At 34.7% G+C, this 20000-nt stretch overlaps 2 protein-coding genes across 4 annotated transcripts; one reads left to right on the forward strand and one right to left on the reverse strand.

Moving 5' to 3' along the window:
* The first annotated feature begins 2905 nt into the window (after positions 1–2905).
* LOC123192158 (B3 domain-containing protein Os07g0563300-like) lies at positions 2906–16396 on the forward strand. Of its 2 annotated transcripts, none has more exons than XM_044604598.1 (14): positions 2906–3245; positions 5088–5169; positions 5293–5391; positions 6533–6872; positions 7023–7365; positions 7522–7618; positions 8176–8350; positions 9038–9117; positions 11847–11894; positions 11987–12250; positions 12999–13048; positions 13934–14047; positions 14380–14447; positions 15139–16396. In XM_044604598.1, the coding sequence occupies exons 1-14, from the start codon at positions 3124–3126 to the stop codon at positions 15906–15908; spliced, it is 2652 nt and encodes an 883-aa protein (XP_044460533.1). In that variant the 5' UTR covers positions 2906–3123; the 3' UTR covers positions 15909–16396. The 2 variants fall into 2 exon arrangements, with proteins under 2 accessions (XP_044460533.1, XP_044460534.1); XM_044604599.1 differs by having other exon boundaries at positions 11990–12250.
* Positions 16397–16915: 519 nt separating this feature from the next.
* On the reverse strand, positions 16916–18732 carry LOC123193732 (vacuolar protein sorting-associated protein 28 homolog 2). Of its 2 annotated transcripts, none has more exons than XM_044606815.1 (2): positions 18578–18732; positions 16916–17940 (listed from the first exon to the last, which is right to left on the reverse strand). In XM_044606815.1, exon 2 carries the CDS (start codon positions 17803–17805, stop codon positions 17176–17178), a length of 630 nt encoding a protein of 209 aa, XP_044462750.1. In that variant the 5' UTR covers positions 17806–17940; positions 18578–18732; the 3' UTR covers positions 16916–17175. The 2 variants fall into 2 exon arrangements, with proteins under 2 accessions (XP_044462750.1, XP_044462751.1); XM_044606816.1 differs by having other exon boundaries at positions 18475–18621.
* Between the last annotated feature and the right edge of the window lie 1268 nt (positions 18733–20000).

Raw genomic sequence — 20000 nt, forward strand, 5'->3', positions numbered from 1 at the left:
TGCACTGTGAAGTGTGTGGTTGAAGATGAATAATTGATTCGGTTGGAAGGAAACTAGAAATTGAACGGTGTGGGTCCGTCCTTAGTGAGTGACATTATACTGACAGGGCGGGGAGATCAAGTGATAAAAGGTATCCCAATACAAAATTAGTAATGACGTCATTTAGGCATGGCCTCCCTCCCTTGCTTGTTGAATGAATAAACATCATCACAGCCTTCAAGAAATTGAATTGATTAAGTAAGCTCGTACGCTTTGCTTGCGCTGTTTTCGAATATTTTTCCAGGTACGACCTAACTTAATCTTGTTATCATTCCATGTTTATAGTTTATAACATTAAATTTCTTTTTGTGGAAAACGACATTATCTATGATTTTAGAGAGGCCAAGAAATGTCTCCCACCCAAGGTTAGATGAATTTATTAATATTTTATGCTAGTTTTAAAAAGTTAATTTTTTATCCATTACTTATTTTTGTTAATAAATTTTATTTGATTTTCTTAAAAAAGATTTTTTATTTTTTATTAAAATTATAAAATTGTCATTAACATTTAATATTAATATCAAATTATAAATATATTTTTATTATTTAAAAATTATCATTTAAACTCTGAAAAAAATAAAAAAATTCAAACTAACTTAACAATTGTCATTTATACTCTTAAATCATAAAAAAAATCTTATAAAAATAAGTATAAGAAAAAAGAGTCGTTGTTAATGAGAATGAAAGAGACACAATCACCACAAAAAGAGAAAGACGAGGCACATATAATCATCATTGACAATAAATTCAATGAACTTTTCAACTATAAAAAAATTAAGATAAAATACAATTATTAATGACAACAAGTGAGATCTAATTGATTAGAAGTTAATCCGATTTCTAAGAATTAAAAAATAAAGAGGAAATATAAAGAATTAAAAAATTAATGCAACATAAACATCCGACTATTTCACTTAATGAGAGAAGATTTTAAAAAGGCCAAACGACTATTTCCCACCCAAGGTTTAGCGTTTTCTCAAATATCTCCCCTTTAACTATGAAAACACTAAACACCTACCCATGGTCGGTTAGATTTAACCAACCCCTAACGCCTAAAAATTTTATCTCCTTTTGCCCCCCTAAACTTTAAAAACTAAAATTTTCCTCCAGCCTAAGTTTTAAAAAATCGCAGTTTCACCCTAGGGTTTGGTTTTGAAATCTCCGGCGACCGTTCCGGCTCCGTTGCCGACGGTCTCTCCCTCCCGAAGCAGCCTCTCCTTCCGGCGAATGCTTTCCTCCCATTTGGAGGCTCGATCGGCATCGAAAACGGGAAGAGGGACGAAGAACTAAAACTTAGGCTGGAGAAAAATTTTAGTTTTTAAAGTTTAAGGGGGCAAAATTAGATTTTATTTTAGTTTATTTTTAATATTATAGCAAAAATAACTATTTTACCCTTACCACCGTTAGAGTTTAGTTAAATCTAATCGGCTATGGGTGGGTGTTTAGTGTTTCCATAGTTAAAAGAGAGACATTTGAGAAAACGCTAAACTTTGGGTGGGAAATAGTCGTTTGGCCTTTTAAAAATTGAAAGAGAGTTAATAAATCATATAAAGTAATATTATAACCTTTTAGAAATGTTTTTTCTTTTTTGTCGTTTATTTATGGCACTTAGTCTCCATAAGTGGATAACGATTAACCTTATATACGGACAAATCACCACCATAGACTTGTCTTGCGTCGCGACACATTGTGCGCTTTGGGAAAAAATCATTTTCCCTCGTTACCGCTAATTAAAGAAACATCATTTTATTACTTAAAAAAGCCAAGCCTTTATAAATAAATAATTTAATTTCATTCTTACATAAAGCAAGAATCAGCAGGAAAATCACATGTGGCTGTCCGTCACCGCACACTAGATTATGAAATTGGTAGGTTTCACCTAGGAAATCCAAGCCTCAAGTCTAACTCAATCAACAAGACATACCAAAAACATCGTTATTTCATTAGATGCAGTCGAGAGTTCACTTTTGACTCTACAGTTTAGTATTTATCATAATTAACCTTAAAATCTTCAATCTCTTCTATGCTGCTCTTGCTTGTCCATCAATTTTATCTAGAGTCTTCCAAGCCTGTAATGTGCTTCCTCGTATATTATTTCCATTATAATAATCCACAGTTTCAAGCACTACTGGATAAGCTTTCTGCCTCTTGTCATTTTCTCTTTTCTTGTGTTCGATTAGACATAGACAAGAATACCTGGAATATTTCTTCAATCTTGTAAGATATTTATCGTAAAAACAGACCATTCAGATTAGTGAAAGTTCGAAGAGAAACTGTACTGTAGTTTCCACTTTACTTGAAGTTATCATACATCGTGTTGCAGAGGATTTCATTGTACGAACTGTAATTTAGTTACCTGTGGCAGTTCTCTTTACATCCAACTACTAGTAATAAACTAACTAAATCCAGAAAAGCAAACAAAACGAAGTCGTAATTAATAAAAACAACGAAAACATTACGCGCGTGGCTGAGAAACTTTGCGTTACGTGATTGCATGACCTCCGCGGCGGGACCAAGCATGATTATAACACTACCTTACAAATAATCACCAACTGTCCTACTCGCTCGATTACTTAATTCTCTCTGTACTCGCTGTGAATTTCTGCACGTGTGGCATTTTATAAAACCGCTATGAGTATACCTTAAGACAAATACAAGGAAATGACGGAAACGGCCCTTGTATTGTTTGCCTAGGACAACACAGATATAACGTGGTATTCAGATAATTTTAGGATTATTTTGAACCAATTAAATTGAAAGGGGGACAAGGACAAAAGGGACCATAAAAATGTGTACATACAAAAACACGCACGCATATATATATAAGCAAACGCATAAATAAATAAATATAGTCTCTTTAGTCTTTATTATTATTAATCTTTCTCTCAAAACTAAAACCCCTGTCCAAAGCCGTTTGTTCGTGTGGTTATTTGCACACAGATCAGCCATTTCGAACCGCTTTTATAGTTTTTTTATTTTTTTTTTACTTTTACTCATTGGACGGCGGTGAGCTGTGAGGATTTTCGTGTTTATGTTTAGCTTTTGGAGCGTTTGAGGTTGTTTCTTTTTAGTTGTTGTTCTTCGATGTCGTCTTCGTCGAAGTTTTGTTTTAATAAAGAGTGTAAGGAGTTGTTGAAATCAGAGCGGCCGAGGAAAGGCTGGCTTTTACGTGGCGGCGAGTTGGCGGAACTGTGTGATCGATGCGGGTGAGCTGAAATCTTTTTAGTCTTTGTTGACTCTTTTGTTTGTCTGGGTTGAATTTGGTTTGAATTTGTGTGTTTTGAGTTATGGTGAAAATAGATAGCGTCTTTGTGAGGTTTTGGTGATTTATAAAATTTGCGTTTTGCGTAAAATTGCGTTTGCTGGAGAGAATGAATTTCGAAATTAAAATTTTTTGGTGCTATGAAGTTAGGTGTTGACTTGTTTGAATATATGCATGTCACGCTCTATAGCACATACAGAGTAGAGTAGTCTCGTGGATTGACAAAACACAATCAATTGAGTTTTTTTTTTTTAAATTAAATTTTGTTCGCTCAAGTGGAATGTGGTCAGTGTTAGGGTGTTGGATATAAAGCTTGGAGACGACTTAGAGTCATGCTTAGAAGTTGGGTTATCAGTTTTACTTGATTACTGGCTATAAAGACCAAGTCTTTGTAGAAGAATGTTTGTATCTTTTAAAATGTTAAGCTACGTTACTTAACTTCAAAAGAGGAAAAAATTGTACATATAATCTCATTTAATTTCTTGTGTGAAATAAATATTCAATCTATTCCTTTTAATAATTTAAATGATATGAGAAAGTGGGTGGTGATTGTGCATTGTCTTCCCTGTCGCTAAAATAGTTTTCTTGGTTGTTTGTTGGAGCTGGAAATTGACTTTAAAAGATGTAGTGGATGGGCATGGTGACATAAGTTATGCGGTGCACTTCAACTTCTGAATTCATGTGCAATAAGAGAATGCATAGAGTTTTTGTTCAGTGTATTTTCTAGATTAACATATCCATAGTAATGTAAATGATATGTTTTAACTCTGTGAATATGTTGACATATTAATGATATGTGTAAATTCTTTAACGTATTAATTGTTTTAGGAAAAAAGAAAATATTTCCATTGAGGTAATTTGTATATATAGGCAACTTGAGGACTTAAACCATTTTTGCAATAAGTTTTTACTTGCATGGTTGTGTTCTTGGAAATACTTTAGGTAAGGGAAATTGACTTAATGCATTGGATTTTTTTTTTTTTTTTCAGAAAGCCTATTCAAGCCGTGATTTAATACTATCCTTGCTAACAAATTGCAAGACATTAATGCCTTGGTTATAGTATATCTGGCTAGATATATATCACTAAATTAAGTTTTCTTTGCTGTGAACTTCCTCATTTGTAAAGGTTTATGTACTGGTTATTTCATGTTGTGTGAGATTTGTGAGTTCCATTGTCTTTTTATACGGTCATTTTCAGTACCTTGTATTAAAGTTTTGATTATATTGTCCAGTAATGTTAACATGTGGACATGTTAAATGCAACAAAAAGACTAAATCTACATGCTAATGCTTTGTAAAATGTAAGTATTGTTTGTGCACTAATAAAAAGAATTGTTAGTTTCTTCCCAGAGAATGCACATATATTAAATTTCTTTGAAATAATTTGTTTCAAGCAATAAGAATGCTTTGGAGCTATCATGATTAAGATATAGAATAGGCAAATTTGATGTTGAGATTTTGTATTATGATCTTCCTAATATCTACTGTGGTTTTCTCTTTCTCTGGACTATTTTCATTGGACCAGTTTTGCTGTCTGTGTTGTGAGTCAATATTTTTGTTCTTTGAGATTATTGTTATTTTCAATATTGTTGTTGTTGGTATTAATTAGGTTTCAGGGGAGGGGGTTTCAAATTAGGGATTCTTATACTAGTTTAATGGAGTTCAACTCATAACTAACTTGGCCATGATGTAAATTATTTGTTCTTAATCTATTTAATTTCTGTTGTATGAATGTTTTGTGTTGTGATGATCATTCCTTTTTATTCTGGTTCTTTGTGACTCTAGTTCTATTTACGAGGAGGGAAGATTTTGTGATACTTTTCATTTGAATTATTCTGGTTGGAGATCTTGTGATACTTGTGGCAAGGTGAGCAAAACATGATTTACGTGCTCTTTTTGGTGTCATGTACCAACTTTGTGGATTCCCTCTTCCAGATTTCAGTTTTGGATTATACTGATTCTTCATTTCATGTTGAATCTTACCTTGCAGCAAGTTCATTGTGCATGTATTGTTGCACTTAATGCATTTACGTTGTTAGATGATGGAGGAATGGAGTGCATGGCATGTGCAAGAAAAAATGTACTTTTGGTAAGGATGAATTTGGCTGATTCAGATTTTTTTTGGCTACATAGTTATTTCATTATGCCATTTCTGGATACTGACCAAGTTATTTTCCTAAATTTTTTTTGATGATATTAAAAATAGTTTGATTATATCTGTTTCATTGATTTTTTGTATTTATGACCTCCACCGTTGTTGTAAAATTTGACTTTAGGTAAGTCCTTTCTCTTTTATCAATGAAATGGAATGCTAATGGAGGAAATTTTGGTTTCAGAATTATTAGTGCTTTGCTTGAGTCTAGCTAGGGTAATTGTGCATATCTTCTAGCAGTAATTGCAAATAATGGCTGCTCAATTAAGGTTTGTTCATTGGGGAGCTGCCTTGCAGTAGTAAATATGGTGTTCATTTATTTAATTTCATTATGATGAAAAAAATTGTCAGGCAGGATTTTTGGAGTCAATGTTTCTGATGGTGGTGGAGAGAATGTGCTACAAAAGTAGTGCAATTGTTGTCTTCTTGGAGAAGATGAAAATGGAGGTGACAAATGTACCTTTTAAGTTTTAGATGGAAAGCATTTAGGGTCAATGACCCTGATGGTGGCAATGAGAATTTGTTCATGAATGGAATTCAAATCTTTATTCTCAGGATTAAATAAAAAAGGAGATGATCATCAAAGTTTTAAGTTGATGAATAGGGTTAATTCTCAGTTTTGGTTCTCTGTTAAATTTTACAAATCTATTATCTTGTTGCAGTTGCATACATCAAATTATCACTCTATTTATTCAGAATATTTTTTGAAGTTTTATATCTGCATTTTCTTTATGCTGATTCCACCGTTTTCTTAAAACCCACTTTCTCTTTTAGAATAATCTATCATAAATTTAGAATACTTTTGAGCATGTGTGTTTCTGTTTTTTTATTTTTTTTCCTTTTGCTTTTGCATAGATCCATTTTGGTTTAATTTAATTGTGGCACAATTTACTGTAATTATACTTGAGTATTTGCATAAACAAGGAGAATCTCTTTAATATGAATTTTTTCTTCTTGGTTTTTGATATGAATTGCTTGTTTGCTGTTAATACAAATTAACATTATTTATCATGTTGCTTTGGCTGTGCAGTAAAATTGTTACTGAGACTCTGTTTTTACTTTATAATATGTATGTCAGGCACCAAATCCTTCATGGCCGCCTTATTGGTTTTATCAAATGCCTTTTTGTGAGAGACTTAAAGACCTTTCTGTCAAAAATTGGACTCATTTAGCTGGTTCAGGCCCTGTGCCTTGGCGTCAAGCACCCAGTCTATTCAATTCTTCGATTCCTCAGCCCGAATTGCATCCGAGAGTTTCCTATGAAGTTGACTTATCTACCGGCATTGACAGGCTCAATACTGGTGAAAGATTACCTATACCTTCCTTGGAGAAAAGGAAAATTGAAGGTTTTTCTGAAAGGCTGATGAATGGAGGACTTAAGGGTGCTTCAAGGGATATACTTGACAATGGAAATACAGGTTCAAATTGTTTCCCTGCACTTATTATACCCTTTAGAACTACATCATGCTGACTGCTTGCAATGCTTCTTCCATGCTGGAGAAAATGTCCAGCAGAAAAAGATTATAACAGTGGTTGCTAAACCTGACCCAATACCTTTTTTTTTGCAGGAATTAATTGCGATGAGCAACCTAGTGCATGTTTAAATAAACCACACCAGTCTTCCTCTTCAAAGGGTGATTCATCTACAACACATTTTAGTTCGTCAGTACCTTATGCATCGCCAAATGAAACAAATGGTCAATTTAGGATCTCTGGAGCTCATTTGCGACCATCCTTTCAACTTTCAATGGTGAAGCAGATTCATGGTAATTCACATAATGGACTTGATTCAATGGGTGAAACTCAAATTCGCCATGGAAGGCCTCGGGTAGATGCCCGTGGAAGAAATCAGTTACTTCCTCGGTACTGGCCTAGGTTCACTGATCAAGATCTACAGCAGATCTCTGGAGAGTATCCTAGGATTTTGAATTTTTTTTAATGATAAACTTGTAAATGCTTGATATTATTTATTATTGCATGATTGTTGAGGCAGTTTGAAAATATGAATTCTTATTTCTCGCTGTATTGGTGTAAAGAGAACCTCGTGTTACCTTAACCATATCAAAGTTCAAACTCTGTTATCACTCCTTTGTTTGAGAAAATGTTGAGTGCAAGTGATGCTGGCCGAATTGGACGTTTGGTGCTTCCTAAAAAATGTGCAGAGGTGAGTGCTTGTGCTCCAGCCTGGCTTCTCTAGTTATTCAACTTTTCATTCTTTAAGCTCTCTATGTTACTAAGAAGATATTCCTATTTTTCCAGTTGTTTGTTGACATGGTCACTTTGCTTAATGTATGAACTGAATTACCTTTTTAGCTCTCAGTATTAGCAACAAGAAATTTCTTGGTTTCCAATTGTTTGTTCACTTGATCTCCATAGGTAATGCATAGAACTGAATTGCGTTTTTAGTTATTGTTGAACTTCACCTCTGTGATGTTTAATGCAAATGTTGAAGGAATAAGCGTGCACTTTTTTCCCTCAGTAGATGATGCTTTCAATTTGGTTTCTTCCTTCATGTATCTGGGAAGGTTTCTCTGTCAAGGATAAGATCATAAGACTAGATGAACTCATCATTGGCATGAGATAGATGAATTTTATTGGATTGCTTGTCAACTATTTATACAAATTCATTTTAGGACCTTGCTAAATTTGGCACAGAAGTAAAATTTTCCCTTAATTTGTATCCAATCATTTTTATGCTAACATTCATCTGCCATGACACAGGCCTATTTCCCACCAATCTCTCAGCCTGAGGGTTTGCCTCTTAGAGTCCAGGATTCAAAAGGCAAGGAGTGGATATTTCAGTTTCGCTTCTGGCCTAATAATAATAGTAGAATGTATGTATTAGAGGGGGTTACTCCTTGCATACAGAACATGCAATTGCAAGCAGGTGACATAGGTAATTGAACAATATCATGGATAAGTACTATTAAATTCTGTTATTATTATTATTATTATTATAACTAAGTGTCATTATATGATTGGGTGTTATTTTATCTTAAATTTAAAATTATCTAATTACATGATGACACATATCATGTGTATATCTATTTGTGTACTCATAGTGGGTACGCATAGTTTTATTGTATTATTATTATTTGCCTTGGAAGATCTTGTTCTTGCTTAAACTCAAGTGCGTGCCTTACCTGTTGTTGATTTTATTCTTGGAAGTTCTTTGGACTTAGTTTTTCTGCTCCTGCAGTTCTGGATTTTTATGATGGATGGTTTTAAGATCTTATCAAACATTTAGATGTTGCGTTTGTTTTTTTTTTTTTTTCCCTTTTTCTTGTCCCTCTTAATTAGGGATGGCCTAAAGGTCCAACCCAGGATATATACCTGGCCTGGGTCTAGGTTTTATTAAATAAATATTATATATGATAATATAATTATACACAATATTAAGTATTAATGAACTTTAATAATGATTAATTTAAATCTAAATCCAGGCTTAAAGCCATGGGATTTAGCCATACCCACTCTTAATGTATTCTATTTTCCACGGGGGGGATCATCATCTTGCAACTTTGAATGTCATGCTTCATTGGTTATCTGGTTTTGTAACTGAGATTTTTTTCTGTTTCCTCAGTGACTTTTAGCCGGTTAGAACCTGAAGGGAAATTGGTCATGGGATGCAGAAAGGCCTCAGCTAATCCAGCATCTGATCAGGTTTGGCTCATGTATTATCCTTGTTACTATTAATAAGTTCTAGAGGCTAATGATGGTAACCAATGGAAATGGTTAACAAAAATCTTCTCTGTTTTTTGGGGTTCTTGATGGTGTTTAGAGACGCCATTATGAGTCTATGCAGCAATTTTGTACTCGTTTAAATTTGGTTTTTACTTTTAAGAATGCCAATTTGTGACTCTTTGCTCAAAATTTTGCTTAATATCTGTGGACGGTATTACCATACAACGTATCTTTAAAACTTCTGCAAATTTCAATTTGTAAATAATTTCCTTGTGATGCGGGACAGTATTAGTTACAGAAAATACTCTGATAAGCTTCCACCTGCAAAATCCAACCATGTATAACTGACAAAATAACAGAGCATGGATGATTCTGAATATTCTTGTCTTGCATTTACTCAATATGGTTACACCCTATTCACACTTAGTGCTACAACCAGAATTCTATAGAAAGAACATAACATATATTGACTACTGGATAATTCCAGTAATTTGAGGAGCTGAAGGCCTCCCAACTACCTCACCACCAAACTTGGTGCTACAACCAGAATTGTATGGAAAGAACATAACATATATTGACTACTGGATAATTCCAGTAAAAAGAAAAAATATTGATGAAGAGATTTATCAATCGGAGGAGACGGATCAAGCAAAAACATGAAGAGATTGAGTTGACTTTGCGATTGTGCAATCGATGTGAAGTTGAGTGGTGTTGACTCAACACTATTGAGCTTTGCGATTGCAAATTTTTGATTGAGTTGACAAGATGTTGAATATTTGAGTTAGACCTATCAATTGGGCCAGGCAAGCTTGAGGTCTGATTGTTCGGCCCGGAGAAAATTCCGGCCTTGGGCAGGTTTTAAAAAAAATTGTCTATTAAGTTATTGAACTCAAAATTCATTGTGGGGGGTGTATATGTCGGGTTTTCAAACTTGTAGGGGGTGTTTTTGTAGGTTTTTAAAACTATAAAACAGACTTGAAATAGTCTTCAAACCCAAAAAATTTTAAAGAACTGGATCTGAACATAAATATGAGGCCAGAAACTCAGACCCTAAATTTTGTTTTCAGGCCTGATTGGTGGCAGTCCTAGTGTTTGATAGAATCTTGATTGTTAGGGTTTTATTGTTTTGAACTCTTGTTTGTAAGTATTTTATAAATAAAACAAACCCAAGCCTCTAAGGGAGAGACAAGGAGAACAACATAAGCTCATCTTACCCTTCTAAGAGAAGGAGACAAGATAGATAAATCAGTACGCAAACAAGCAACTAAAAATTATCCAAACAAATCCGTACCTTAGGACACTCCCCTATGATATGGAAACACAACCCAACCTAAAAGCAACCTCAACCTCAACCCACCTAAGCTTGGAAGCCTATCTAAGTTCTTACAAAGATAGAGTTCAAGAAAAGGTTAGAGAGAAGAGCTAAAGCCATAGAAAACTACCAAAAAGCAAGGAGAAGCAAAAATACAACAAAACTAACAACCAGCCCACCCTTGAACCAAGCATTCTAAAAAGTTGGAATTGACAACACCACTAGATAGATGCTCTAACGATGCTTTAAGTCGCACCAAATACCACTTTAGGAGAAAACCAGCCAACCATTACTATAGGACTAGCATGAGCAGCAAGCCTGGACAACTCCAAGCTAAAACAAGACATGAATGATCTTGCAACAAGGAAGCACACAACTGGAACAATAATGCACATGGCCTTGTAGCAAAAGCACAACGAACTAAGGGAAACAAAGAAACGCCCAACAACAAGGAGGGATAATCATCACCGCAAGGAAAGGCAGCCTGAAAACAGCATGTCTGGAACCTAGCAGGATGAAATTTAATAAGCTGAAATAGAGCAAAAAGACTCGAGCCAGGACATTGGAGCTTCTACGACTAAAAAGACAGTATCAATGAAACCAAGCTTTGTTGGTTTTAACCGGTTTTATCAGTTCAATAAGTTTAATTGAGTTTTAACTTGGTCAACATTTATATATAAACAGACCAGACTGAGGATTGGTTTCTGGTTTAATTGGGCAAACCAACCAGTTCGATACGATTTTAATAACATTAAGCCATATTGTATGCTATAATATCATCAAAGAAAATCAAAATAAAATTTCGGAGATAAGAAACATTCAATAAGCCGAATGTTATCATCAAAAACTCAAAATGACCAACATGTGTCTAAAAGTTCGTTTTCTCCATATGTTCATCTTACATTCAGATTTGATGGTAGTCTTGACTTGAGATCTAACTTAGAAAAAATGGTTGCTCCTCCCAATTCATCCTGTGGTTCATCAATGGCGGGAATTGGAAATTTGTCAGGAATAGTCAACTTGTTTGGTGCTATGTAATTCCACCCTTCTTCCATCCTGACTAACAAAACCGGACTTGAAAAAGGGTTAACACTCGGTTTAATAATTCTTACCGATAACATTTCCCTTGTAACCTTTTCTTTCTCCTCACATACTTCTCAAGATGCCTATCATATTCTAAGATAAAGATATTATCGAGTCTTTGGGTGGGGCTGGGTGTGCTTTTTGGGGGTCAGGGAGATGGCATATGAGCTCCAACTTTTGAGTTTGCAGGAATTGCTGGTTTCCAATCCACCACTGAAATTGTTCTTTGATTTAAGTTGATGCTGTTCAGAGTTAACTTTGTAGCCATAGAGCAATACATTTCAAAAATTAACATCAACTTTCAACTTGACAGGACAATGAAGCAAATAAGACACTTGCTGGAGTTTCCACAAATGGAGATGTCAGTATTACCAAAACTAAAACTGATGACATTGCTTTGAATATTTGTCATTTAAATGATTGCAGATATTACCTATGTTTTCATCAATTAAGCAGGTTGAACTGCCAGATCCTAGTTCATGGTCTAAGGTTGATAAGTCGGGATATATAGCAACAGAAGCACTTGGAGTGAAATCTTCAATTTCTAGAAAGCGGAAGAACACTGCATTGGGTTCAAAGAATAAGCGCCCAAAAATTGAAAGTGAGGACCATATAGAGCTGAAGCTGACCTGGGAAGAAGCTCAAGGACTGCTCCGTCCTCCTAATAATGCTCCTACTGTTGTGGTGATTGAAGGTTATGAGTTTGAGGAATATGAAGTAAGATTTTTTTTAGTCTTTTCCTTGTTATCATCAATTATTATTTCATTCTCTTTAGTCACTTGTGATTAGTGTTTTCTGCTGCCTTTGCTTGTGACCAGAGATAGGTTTCTTGTATTCTGTGACTTGACAAATGTTTTTTCTGTTTCCCTGAGCATGAATCACTTTTGCTGATGTGGCATGAATAAGGAATTACCATGAAGCACCTAATGAACTTATTTAAGACCACTCTAGTTTGGCTGCCTGTCACGATCCCGTGCATTTTCGGAGAGTATATATATTAGAAATGTGTGCTCTTGGGACCTTTTCAGTAAGATCATGGTGCTTTTGATTTCTAGTTCTTCTGAAGTTCTAATACATAGCAAATCACTTTTGGTGGCACTGTATCTCACATATGCAATTCAATGCCACATAACTATTAAACTATTGTGGTGCGAAAACAAGTATTAGATTGTGGGCTTTGCACTCCCTTGACAATGCCACATTAAAAAATAAGTCAAAACCTGTAAACTTTTTCTTGTACACTTAACTAATGCTGCCACTGATATATTAACCTTTTCTCTGGATGCAATGAGGCACCTGTACTCATTAAGAAATATCGTGATGGTTAAAATTGGCATAAAGAGAAACAATTTATAAAGATCTTATTAACATCTATCTATTATGATATGATTTGGACTGTCTAGATATGACGAATTTGCTCCCGGTTCTAATGTTCTTACATGTTATCTCTTTTTTGGCATAATAGGATGCACCAATACTGGGGAAGCCAACATTATTTACAACAGATAAGTTGGGGTAAATCACTTAATCTTTTAGAGTTTCAGCTTGCATCTAAGATATTAATGTTGATGTTTGATCATTTTGTTCTATTTTCTGGTAGCTCATTCAATCATATTTACATCTGCAGTGGGACATATAGCATGTAAATTTTCTGTCAGTTTGTACAACATATATAATTGGAAAAGGAAATATTTGCATGATTTTTTATTGATATAGATTTGTTTTGTTTTTATATTCCTGATATTGTTTCAAAATTTTGAAAAACTAGAACTTGAATGGTTTGGAATTATTTACATTCTTGGAATTATATTCTTGTAACAACCGGACACTGACAAACTTTCTATACAATGATGCTGAGCTCCTTTTTTTAAGGTTTCAACATGCAGAAACTTTTGCTGATATCATTGTAAATACACCTGTTATCTACCCCAACTGCTTTTATTGACTGGTTGAATTTTTTGCGAACTCTTAATTTTGTCCTTATTCCTGACATGAGTTGAGAACTCAGTTGGGATTGTAAAACTGACCTGAAAAGTTTGGTTCACGGTCACAGAGACTAGGTCTAGGGTTTTCCCAAATCAGCTAAATGACTATGATCTTAAGTGACAAGGTTATTCATGTTAGGAAGGAGAGCATGGCCAAAGTTGGTTAGGGTTCTAATGAACATGGTCTCTGTAATTTACTCCTTAAATTCCATAAAACGTGCTCCATCCTAGAGAACCCAGTCCAAACATCAAGTGAATTTTGTCATTTTCTTTTCTCTGTCTATATTATTGAACTGTTGGATATTTCCTTTTAGTTATAGTTTTCACGATGTGATGTATGGTACTGTAGTTGAAACAGACTTGTTATATTTGTGTCATTTAAGTGAAGAAGTTTTCATGTTCTACTTTTTGTCAGTGAAAAAATCCAATGGGTTCAATGTGAAGATTGTAGTAAGTGGCGCAAAATGCCTGCTAATGCTGTTCTTCCCTCCAAGTGGACCTGTTCGGGTAACACCTGGGATCCAGAAAGGTACAAATAGCATCCATTTGTATTTTCATATATTTTTAGCACTGCATTTTTTAAAGTTACAAATATAAACCATCTACTCCCCAGCCTTGGTGTGAGAGGGTATTTTCTAAATGTGTTACAAAATGATTGTGGCTGTTCCAATAGCCTCTTCAACCTTGCTATCCAGATTTAATGTAGTAAAAAGGGCTATTACCATTTAACATTCCCTGCAAGCTGCAAACCTGCAGTTTGAGTATGCTTTCTTGGCTGAACTAGCATTCCGTCATGCTGTTCATGTTATCAAATTGCTGCTTCTATGGCATTCATTAATGTATTTGAGTCCTTGCTGCCAGATCTTTTTGTTCAGCGGCTCAAGAATTGAGAGGGGAGCAGTTTGAGGATTTGCTAACTTGTAATCAAGGTAAAAAGTAGGCTTTGGACAAAATTATATTGCTGTATCTAGATAGCTCATTGAGCCATCTATGGCTCACGATAAGGGGCTGTTTGGTTTAAATAATATTTTATTACCAAAATTAAAATATTATTTTGAAGATAGATTACTGGGTATAAATGATTACTATGTTTGATAAAATTTGATAAAAATTAGTAGGTATAAATAATTATTGTGTTTAATTAGCGATAATAAAAAAATAATAGTAAATTATTTTACTTAAATATTTTTGGGTATAATTATTTTAAAATATTTTTTATATTACTTGTTATATTAATTGAAAATTGGATTATTTTTGTTCTAAAAAATTTATAAATAAGAATATAATTATAACAAAATCAAAATAACCATAGTAATATTTTAATAGATAAGGTGAAAATGATAATCAAATTACCATCTATATTATCTATCATATCACAATTGGTAATAGAAGATTATCATAATATTTTATTATTGACAAATCAAATAAGGTAATGTAAGTAATAAAAAATAGATTTTTAAAGTAATTTTAATTAATTGGAACCAAACGGCCCCTAAGTAGATGAGCTTTTATTACTGAAATTTTGATTGATATATGATGGCATCATGTATTCAAATGGTGTTGCAAATTATTGCCAATTATTCAATTTTGGAATTGATTCTTTTTTACTTTGATGGGCAGCTTCTTCTAAGAAATTGAAGGCTGCAAAACAGGAACCAGATAATACTGAAGCTTTAGAGGGTCTTGACACTCTAGCTAACCTAGCCATTTTGGGTGAAGGTGAGGCACTTACAGCATCATCCCAGGCCACTACAAAGCATCCCCGCCATAGACCTGGCTGTTCATGCATTGTGTGCATTCAACCCCCAAGTGGGAAGGGGCCCAAACACAAGCAGACATGCACTTGTAATGTGTGTCAAACAGTGAAGCGCCGTTTCCACACCCTTATGATGCGGCGTGAGAAGAAACAATCTGAAAAAGATGCAGAAAGTTCACGCAAGAAGCAGCAGCCGAAGTTGCCATTTCCTGATAAACTATTGGATGATGACCTTAACCAATCTAGCAAGACACAAAACACCTGTCCAAGCCAGAAAAAGATGGTTAGTGAGGGTTCTGATGATGAGTCTAACAGAATGAAATCCTCCACTTCCCCATTTAAAGGCCAAATTGACCTAAATATTCAGCCAGAGAGAGAAGAAGAACTGTCACCTGGTGCAGATTCTGTCAACATGATGACCCTGAGCCAAGATGCCACTGAGAGGTATCTCAGGCATCAGATATTGTCAACAGATAGCAATAACCATTCTGAAGTTAATCAGGCATTGCAAGTTGGAGGAACAGGAGAAAAACTCGGGAATACCATCACCCTTGACAGTAGTCATCAAGATGCTGACAGTGACCATGGTAATTTGCCTATGAAACCTTCTGCATCCATATCTGCTAATGGATAATCTGCAGTTGTCATCTATGTCAGGCTATATCGACCATGAGCACACGGGACAATTTTCTTAATGTGTTCGTCCCCGTTTGCATTTTACTGCTACAGGTTTGTACATAAAATGAGGGTAGGGGTAGATATTAAGCTGACGTGTAGGAAACCAATAATTTTGCGGTTTGACCATCTATAACGTCATCCCCTACAGATATATTAGTGCATGTTTGAAGTATTACAGGATCGGAAATGCGACCGGAGAGGGTGGTAGGTTGAAGCTAATGTACTTTTTAGGAGCTCACCTTCTGCCTTTTTTGAGGGACAATTAGGATGTAATTATGATGTGCCAAATTTTTCTCAGGAGTGAAAGAAAAATTAGATTTTTCAAATGTAGTTCGAATGTGAAACAAAGTGTCTGAAGAAGCTGAATCATTTTCCTTATGTTTGAGAAACTAGGTGATTATTCTGTTTTTAATTTGATAATGAGTTCATTAGTCGCTGGTTTAATTCTGGGAAATCTGCTAAACTATTGAATAGAATTTGCAGCGTTAGCATCTGTTATTAACAAAACAATGTTGATGGCTGTTTCTCCAGCAGTTATTCACATAGAAAAACCTCAAATGCTTGAGGAAAATCAGTAATCATATTGTAACTTTAAACATGCTGTATATTGAGACAACAGTCTCACCTGTTCATCAAAAGAGATTATGAAATCTTTCCTCAGCCTTCCCAGATATCATAGTACTTTTGGAAAAAGTATTTGTTGAGACAGTCAGATTTCCTTTGGGATTACGCGCTAAAAAATTACAAAATGAAAACAAAGAAAAACAGAACGCCAATTAATTCAACAATTTTCCAGCAACTGAATTGACTTTAAAGGATATTTGACCATAGACGATCATCCAAGTTGATTGAAAAACGGATGCCACGCAGGCATAGATGATGTGTTTATACAGGAGCAAATACATTAGATGTTTACGCAAAACTATAAGCAACTGTATATCGACACGACAGAACCAGAAAAAAGAATCCCAATTCTAATCCCATATTCATAATAAGTCATGAAAAACAATCTTTTTCATGATCAGCACAAAGTAACATTTTTTGCCGGAATAAGGCAGTCATTTCCAAAAGTGTAAATGTCACAAAATTAGTAATCATCCTTCCAAGTTATACCAGAGGTTCTACCAAATTGCTAGAAAACAACATAACAACTTACACATTGAAAAATCCCAAATAATAGAACCACTCCCACAAATCTTTACAAGCTTTAACCACATCTTCAGTTAAGTACCGGCATTAGGCAAAGCAGCCATAAATGAATTGTATGACGAATCCAGATCAAAGTGTAGCTGCCGTGCCTGCTGATCTGTTAACTCATCTGCAGCCCCCATCTTTGACAACCTAGAAATCCACTCCTTCATCTTGGTCTTCCCCTCAAAGTCTGGCGGCAAAATACTCAACTTATTAAGCGAACCCAACAGATCAGATAACAATGGATACACCTGATCAACTGCCTTAAATTCCAATTTTAATGTGTCCATAGCAGTTATAAAATGCTGGACACATTCTGCAACAATGGCAGCAGAGGTGGCGGTCGATGCAGCTACAGCAGCTCGATGCTCCACTGTAGCAGGCACCCCAACAGTAACTAAGCGATTCAAAGCAGCTGGGCAGTCCATTTTATATGTATCTGCAAACCGCTCAATACTTGGGACAGTATCTTTCAATGTAGAGGCTAGGGTTTTGAAATGAGCAATGAGTTTTTGGCATTCAGCTTCATACTCACTTGAACTTAAAATATCCCGAATATAAGCCTTTTCAAGCTTTTCGGTAGCTTTGATTATAGCATATAGCTCGGCAAAGTTCTCATACATTTCTCTCTCGCGCTTGTCATTCCATAGCTTCACCTCCATTTGGGCAAATGTAAAACTATATCTATGAATTTATACGTAATATATAGTATAAAAAGTTTTGGTATTTTTGGATTTGAAAGTGCGGAGGATTGGAGAAGAGAACGGGACACGCGCAAGGAGAACTAACCTTCTTCACTGCAAGTACAGAAAAAAAAAAAAACCATAAACACAAAGACAAAATAAAGTAAAGAGAGAACAATATAATCCGTAAACCATAGCTAGTTTGCCCCTATTCAAAACATACAAGAGTATTTCAATATACAGATTCTTCACTGAAAGAAGAAAAAGATAAAAAATAACATAAACACAAAGACAGGATCAAATACAGAAGAGAACAACATAATCATTAAACCAGAGCTAATTTTTTACCCATATGCAAGCATATAACAGAGTGTTTCAATATACATAAAAAAACGAAAAAGACATCTTTTTTATGAGGTTCAGTTGAATTAACATGATTGAATCACACGTTGATACAAAAATCATAAAACAGAAATACACACCTCTATTTCCAAAAACAAAATAAAAATTCGATTAGAAAACATATGGGATTGAAGGAGGCAAACAAAGAGATCATAAAAATACAGAACAATCAAAGAAAAGCCAAAATTAGAAACTAAAATCGGCGAACAAAGAAGAATGGGAGAAGAGAGCTGTTGTTGTTGTTACCTCAGATCATCATGGGTAAATCGAAAGAACAGAAGGAAAGAACTGAAAAGTTGAGATAAAAGTTAAAGCAAAGAGACAGAATTAAAAACTAAGAAGTACTTACAGGAGAAGTGAAACGCGGCTTTGAATGTCGTGAAGCGGTGTGTGGTGTTGCAGAGAAGAGAAATAATAATGTGAAAAATCGAAGAGAGAGAAGAGGGGAGGGGAGGTTGCGTGTGGGCTCGTCCATATTAATATTGCTTACGGCATCTACGTGTAGCAGTTGGGATAATCAGAAACCATTTCAATTACATTGCCCCTTTCTTTCTCTTCTGTGTGGTGCGCCTGTATTGTCACTCATGGGTCTGCATGGTTTGTACGATGATTGTCATGATGATTCTACCATCATTAGCTATTGGACTCAAAAGTAGCGTTAATGGGCTTTTGATGCTTTGACTTTAGTGTAAGTTGTATTGGTCTTATGTGATACAAAGCATATGCTAGATTAATACTCGAATTAATTAGCAATAATATATTAATATGTATTCATACCCAAACGCGGTTTGGGTAGTAGAAAGGTAGAAATATGGGGAGCAGCGCTGGACTCGAGCCGAGCCAGCTCGAGTTCGAGTTCGAACTCGGCTTAGTCGAGCCCTAAATGAGCCGCGCTTGGTCGAGCTCCATCAAGCTCGAGCTCGAGCTGGCTCAATATATATATTTTTAAATTTTTTATATAAAACGACGTCGTTTTAACTAATATATATTAAAAACGATGTCGTTTTGATAATGAAAAATGAGTCAAACCGAACTCGAGTCCGAAACGAGCCAGTCTTAGCCGAGCTCGAGCCGCCCATATATAAATTGAGCCGAGCTAGAGCTGGCTGCGAGCCGAGCTCGGTTCGGCTCGAATCCAACCCTAATGGAGAGTAGCACTAGATTCTAATCGAGCCGAGTTCGAGTTTGAGCTCATAAAAGTCAAGCTCAAACTTGGTTTAAATTTGGTTTGGTTTATTTTTTGTTATTAAAGTGATGCAGTTTTAATATATATTGATCAAAACGACATCATTTTGTATCAAAATTTTTAATTAAAAAATTTGATCAGTAGCTCGAGCTCGAACTTATATAGAGTTGACTCATTTCGAACTTGTTCGAGTTAGAGTTTGAATGAACTCGATTCGAGTCTAACTCTAATGGAGAGTTTAGTGATTGTAGAGTTGGTAATTCGATTTAAAATTTGATTTACTTAATATGATTAATTTAATTTTAAAAAAGATATTTGATTAGAATAAGATTTATCGTTACCGAAAAAATAATAATAATATATATTCATGCCCCCAATAATTCATGTAAAAGGTAGAAGATTAGAGGACAATAATAATAATAATAATATGTGTTAATGAGAGGGTTTCATATAAAAATAAATAAAAATTTAAATCTATTTTAATGATATATTAAATTATAATATTAATTTTATCATCATCGATAATTATATTAGGTTTGATGAGAATAAATTCAAATACAAAATGAATTTTCATTCCATGAGAATA

Source organism: Mangifera indica, chromosome 12 (genome assembly GCF_011075055.1).
Source record: "Mangifera indica cultivar Alphonso chromosome 12, CATAS_Mindica_2.1, whole genome shotgun sequence".
Lineage (NCBI taxonomy): Eukaryota > Viridiplantae > Streptophyta > Magnoliopsida > Sapindales > Anacardiaceae > Mangifera > Mangifera indica.

Coding starts and splice junctions, on each gene's coding strand:
- LOC123192158 (XM_044604598.1), top strand. CDS start 3,124: ATGTCGTCTTCGTCGAAGTTTTGTTTTAATAAAGAGTGTAAGGAGTTG. Junction 3,246..5,087: donor GAACTGTGTGATCGATGCGG/GTGAGCTGAAAT, acceptor TTGTGACTCTAG/TTCTATTTACGAGGAGGGAA. Junction 13,049..13,933: donor TTTACAACAGATAAGTTGGG/GTAAATCACTTA, acceptor ACTTTTTGTCAG/TGAAAAAATCCAATGGGTTC.
- LOC123193732 (XM_044606815.1), bottom strand. CDS start 17,805: ATGGAGGTGAAGCTATGGAATGACAAGCGCGAGAGAGAAATGTATGAG.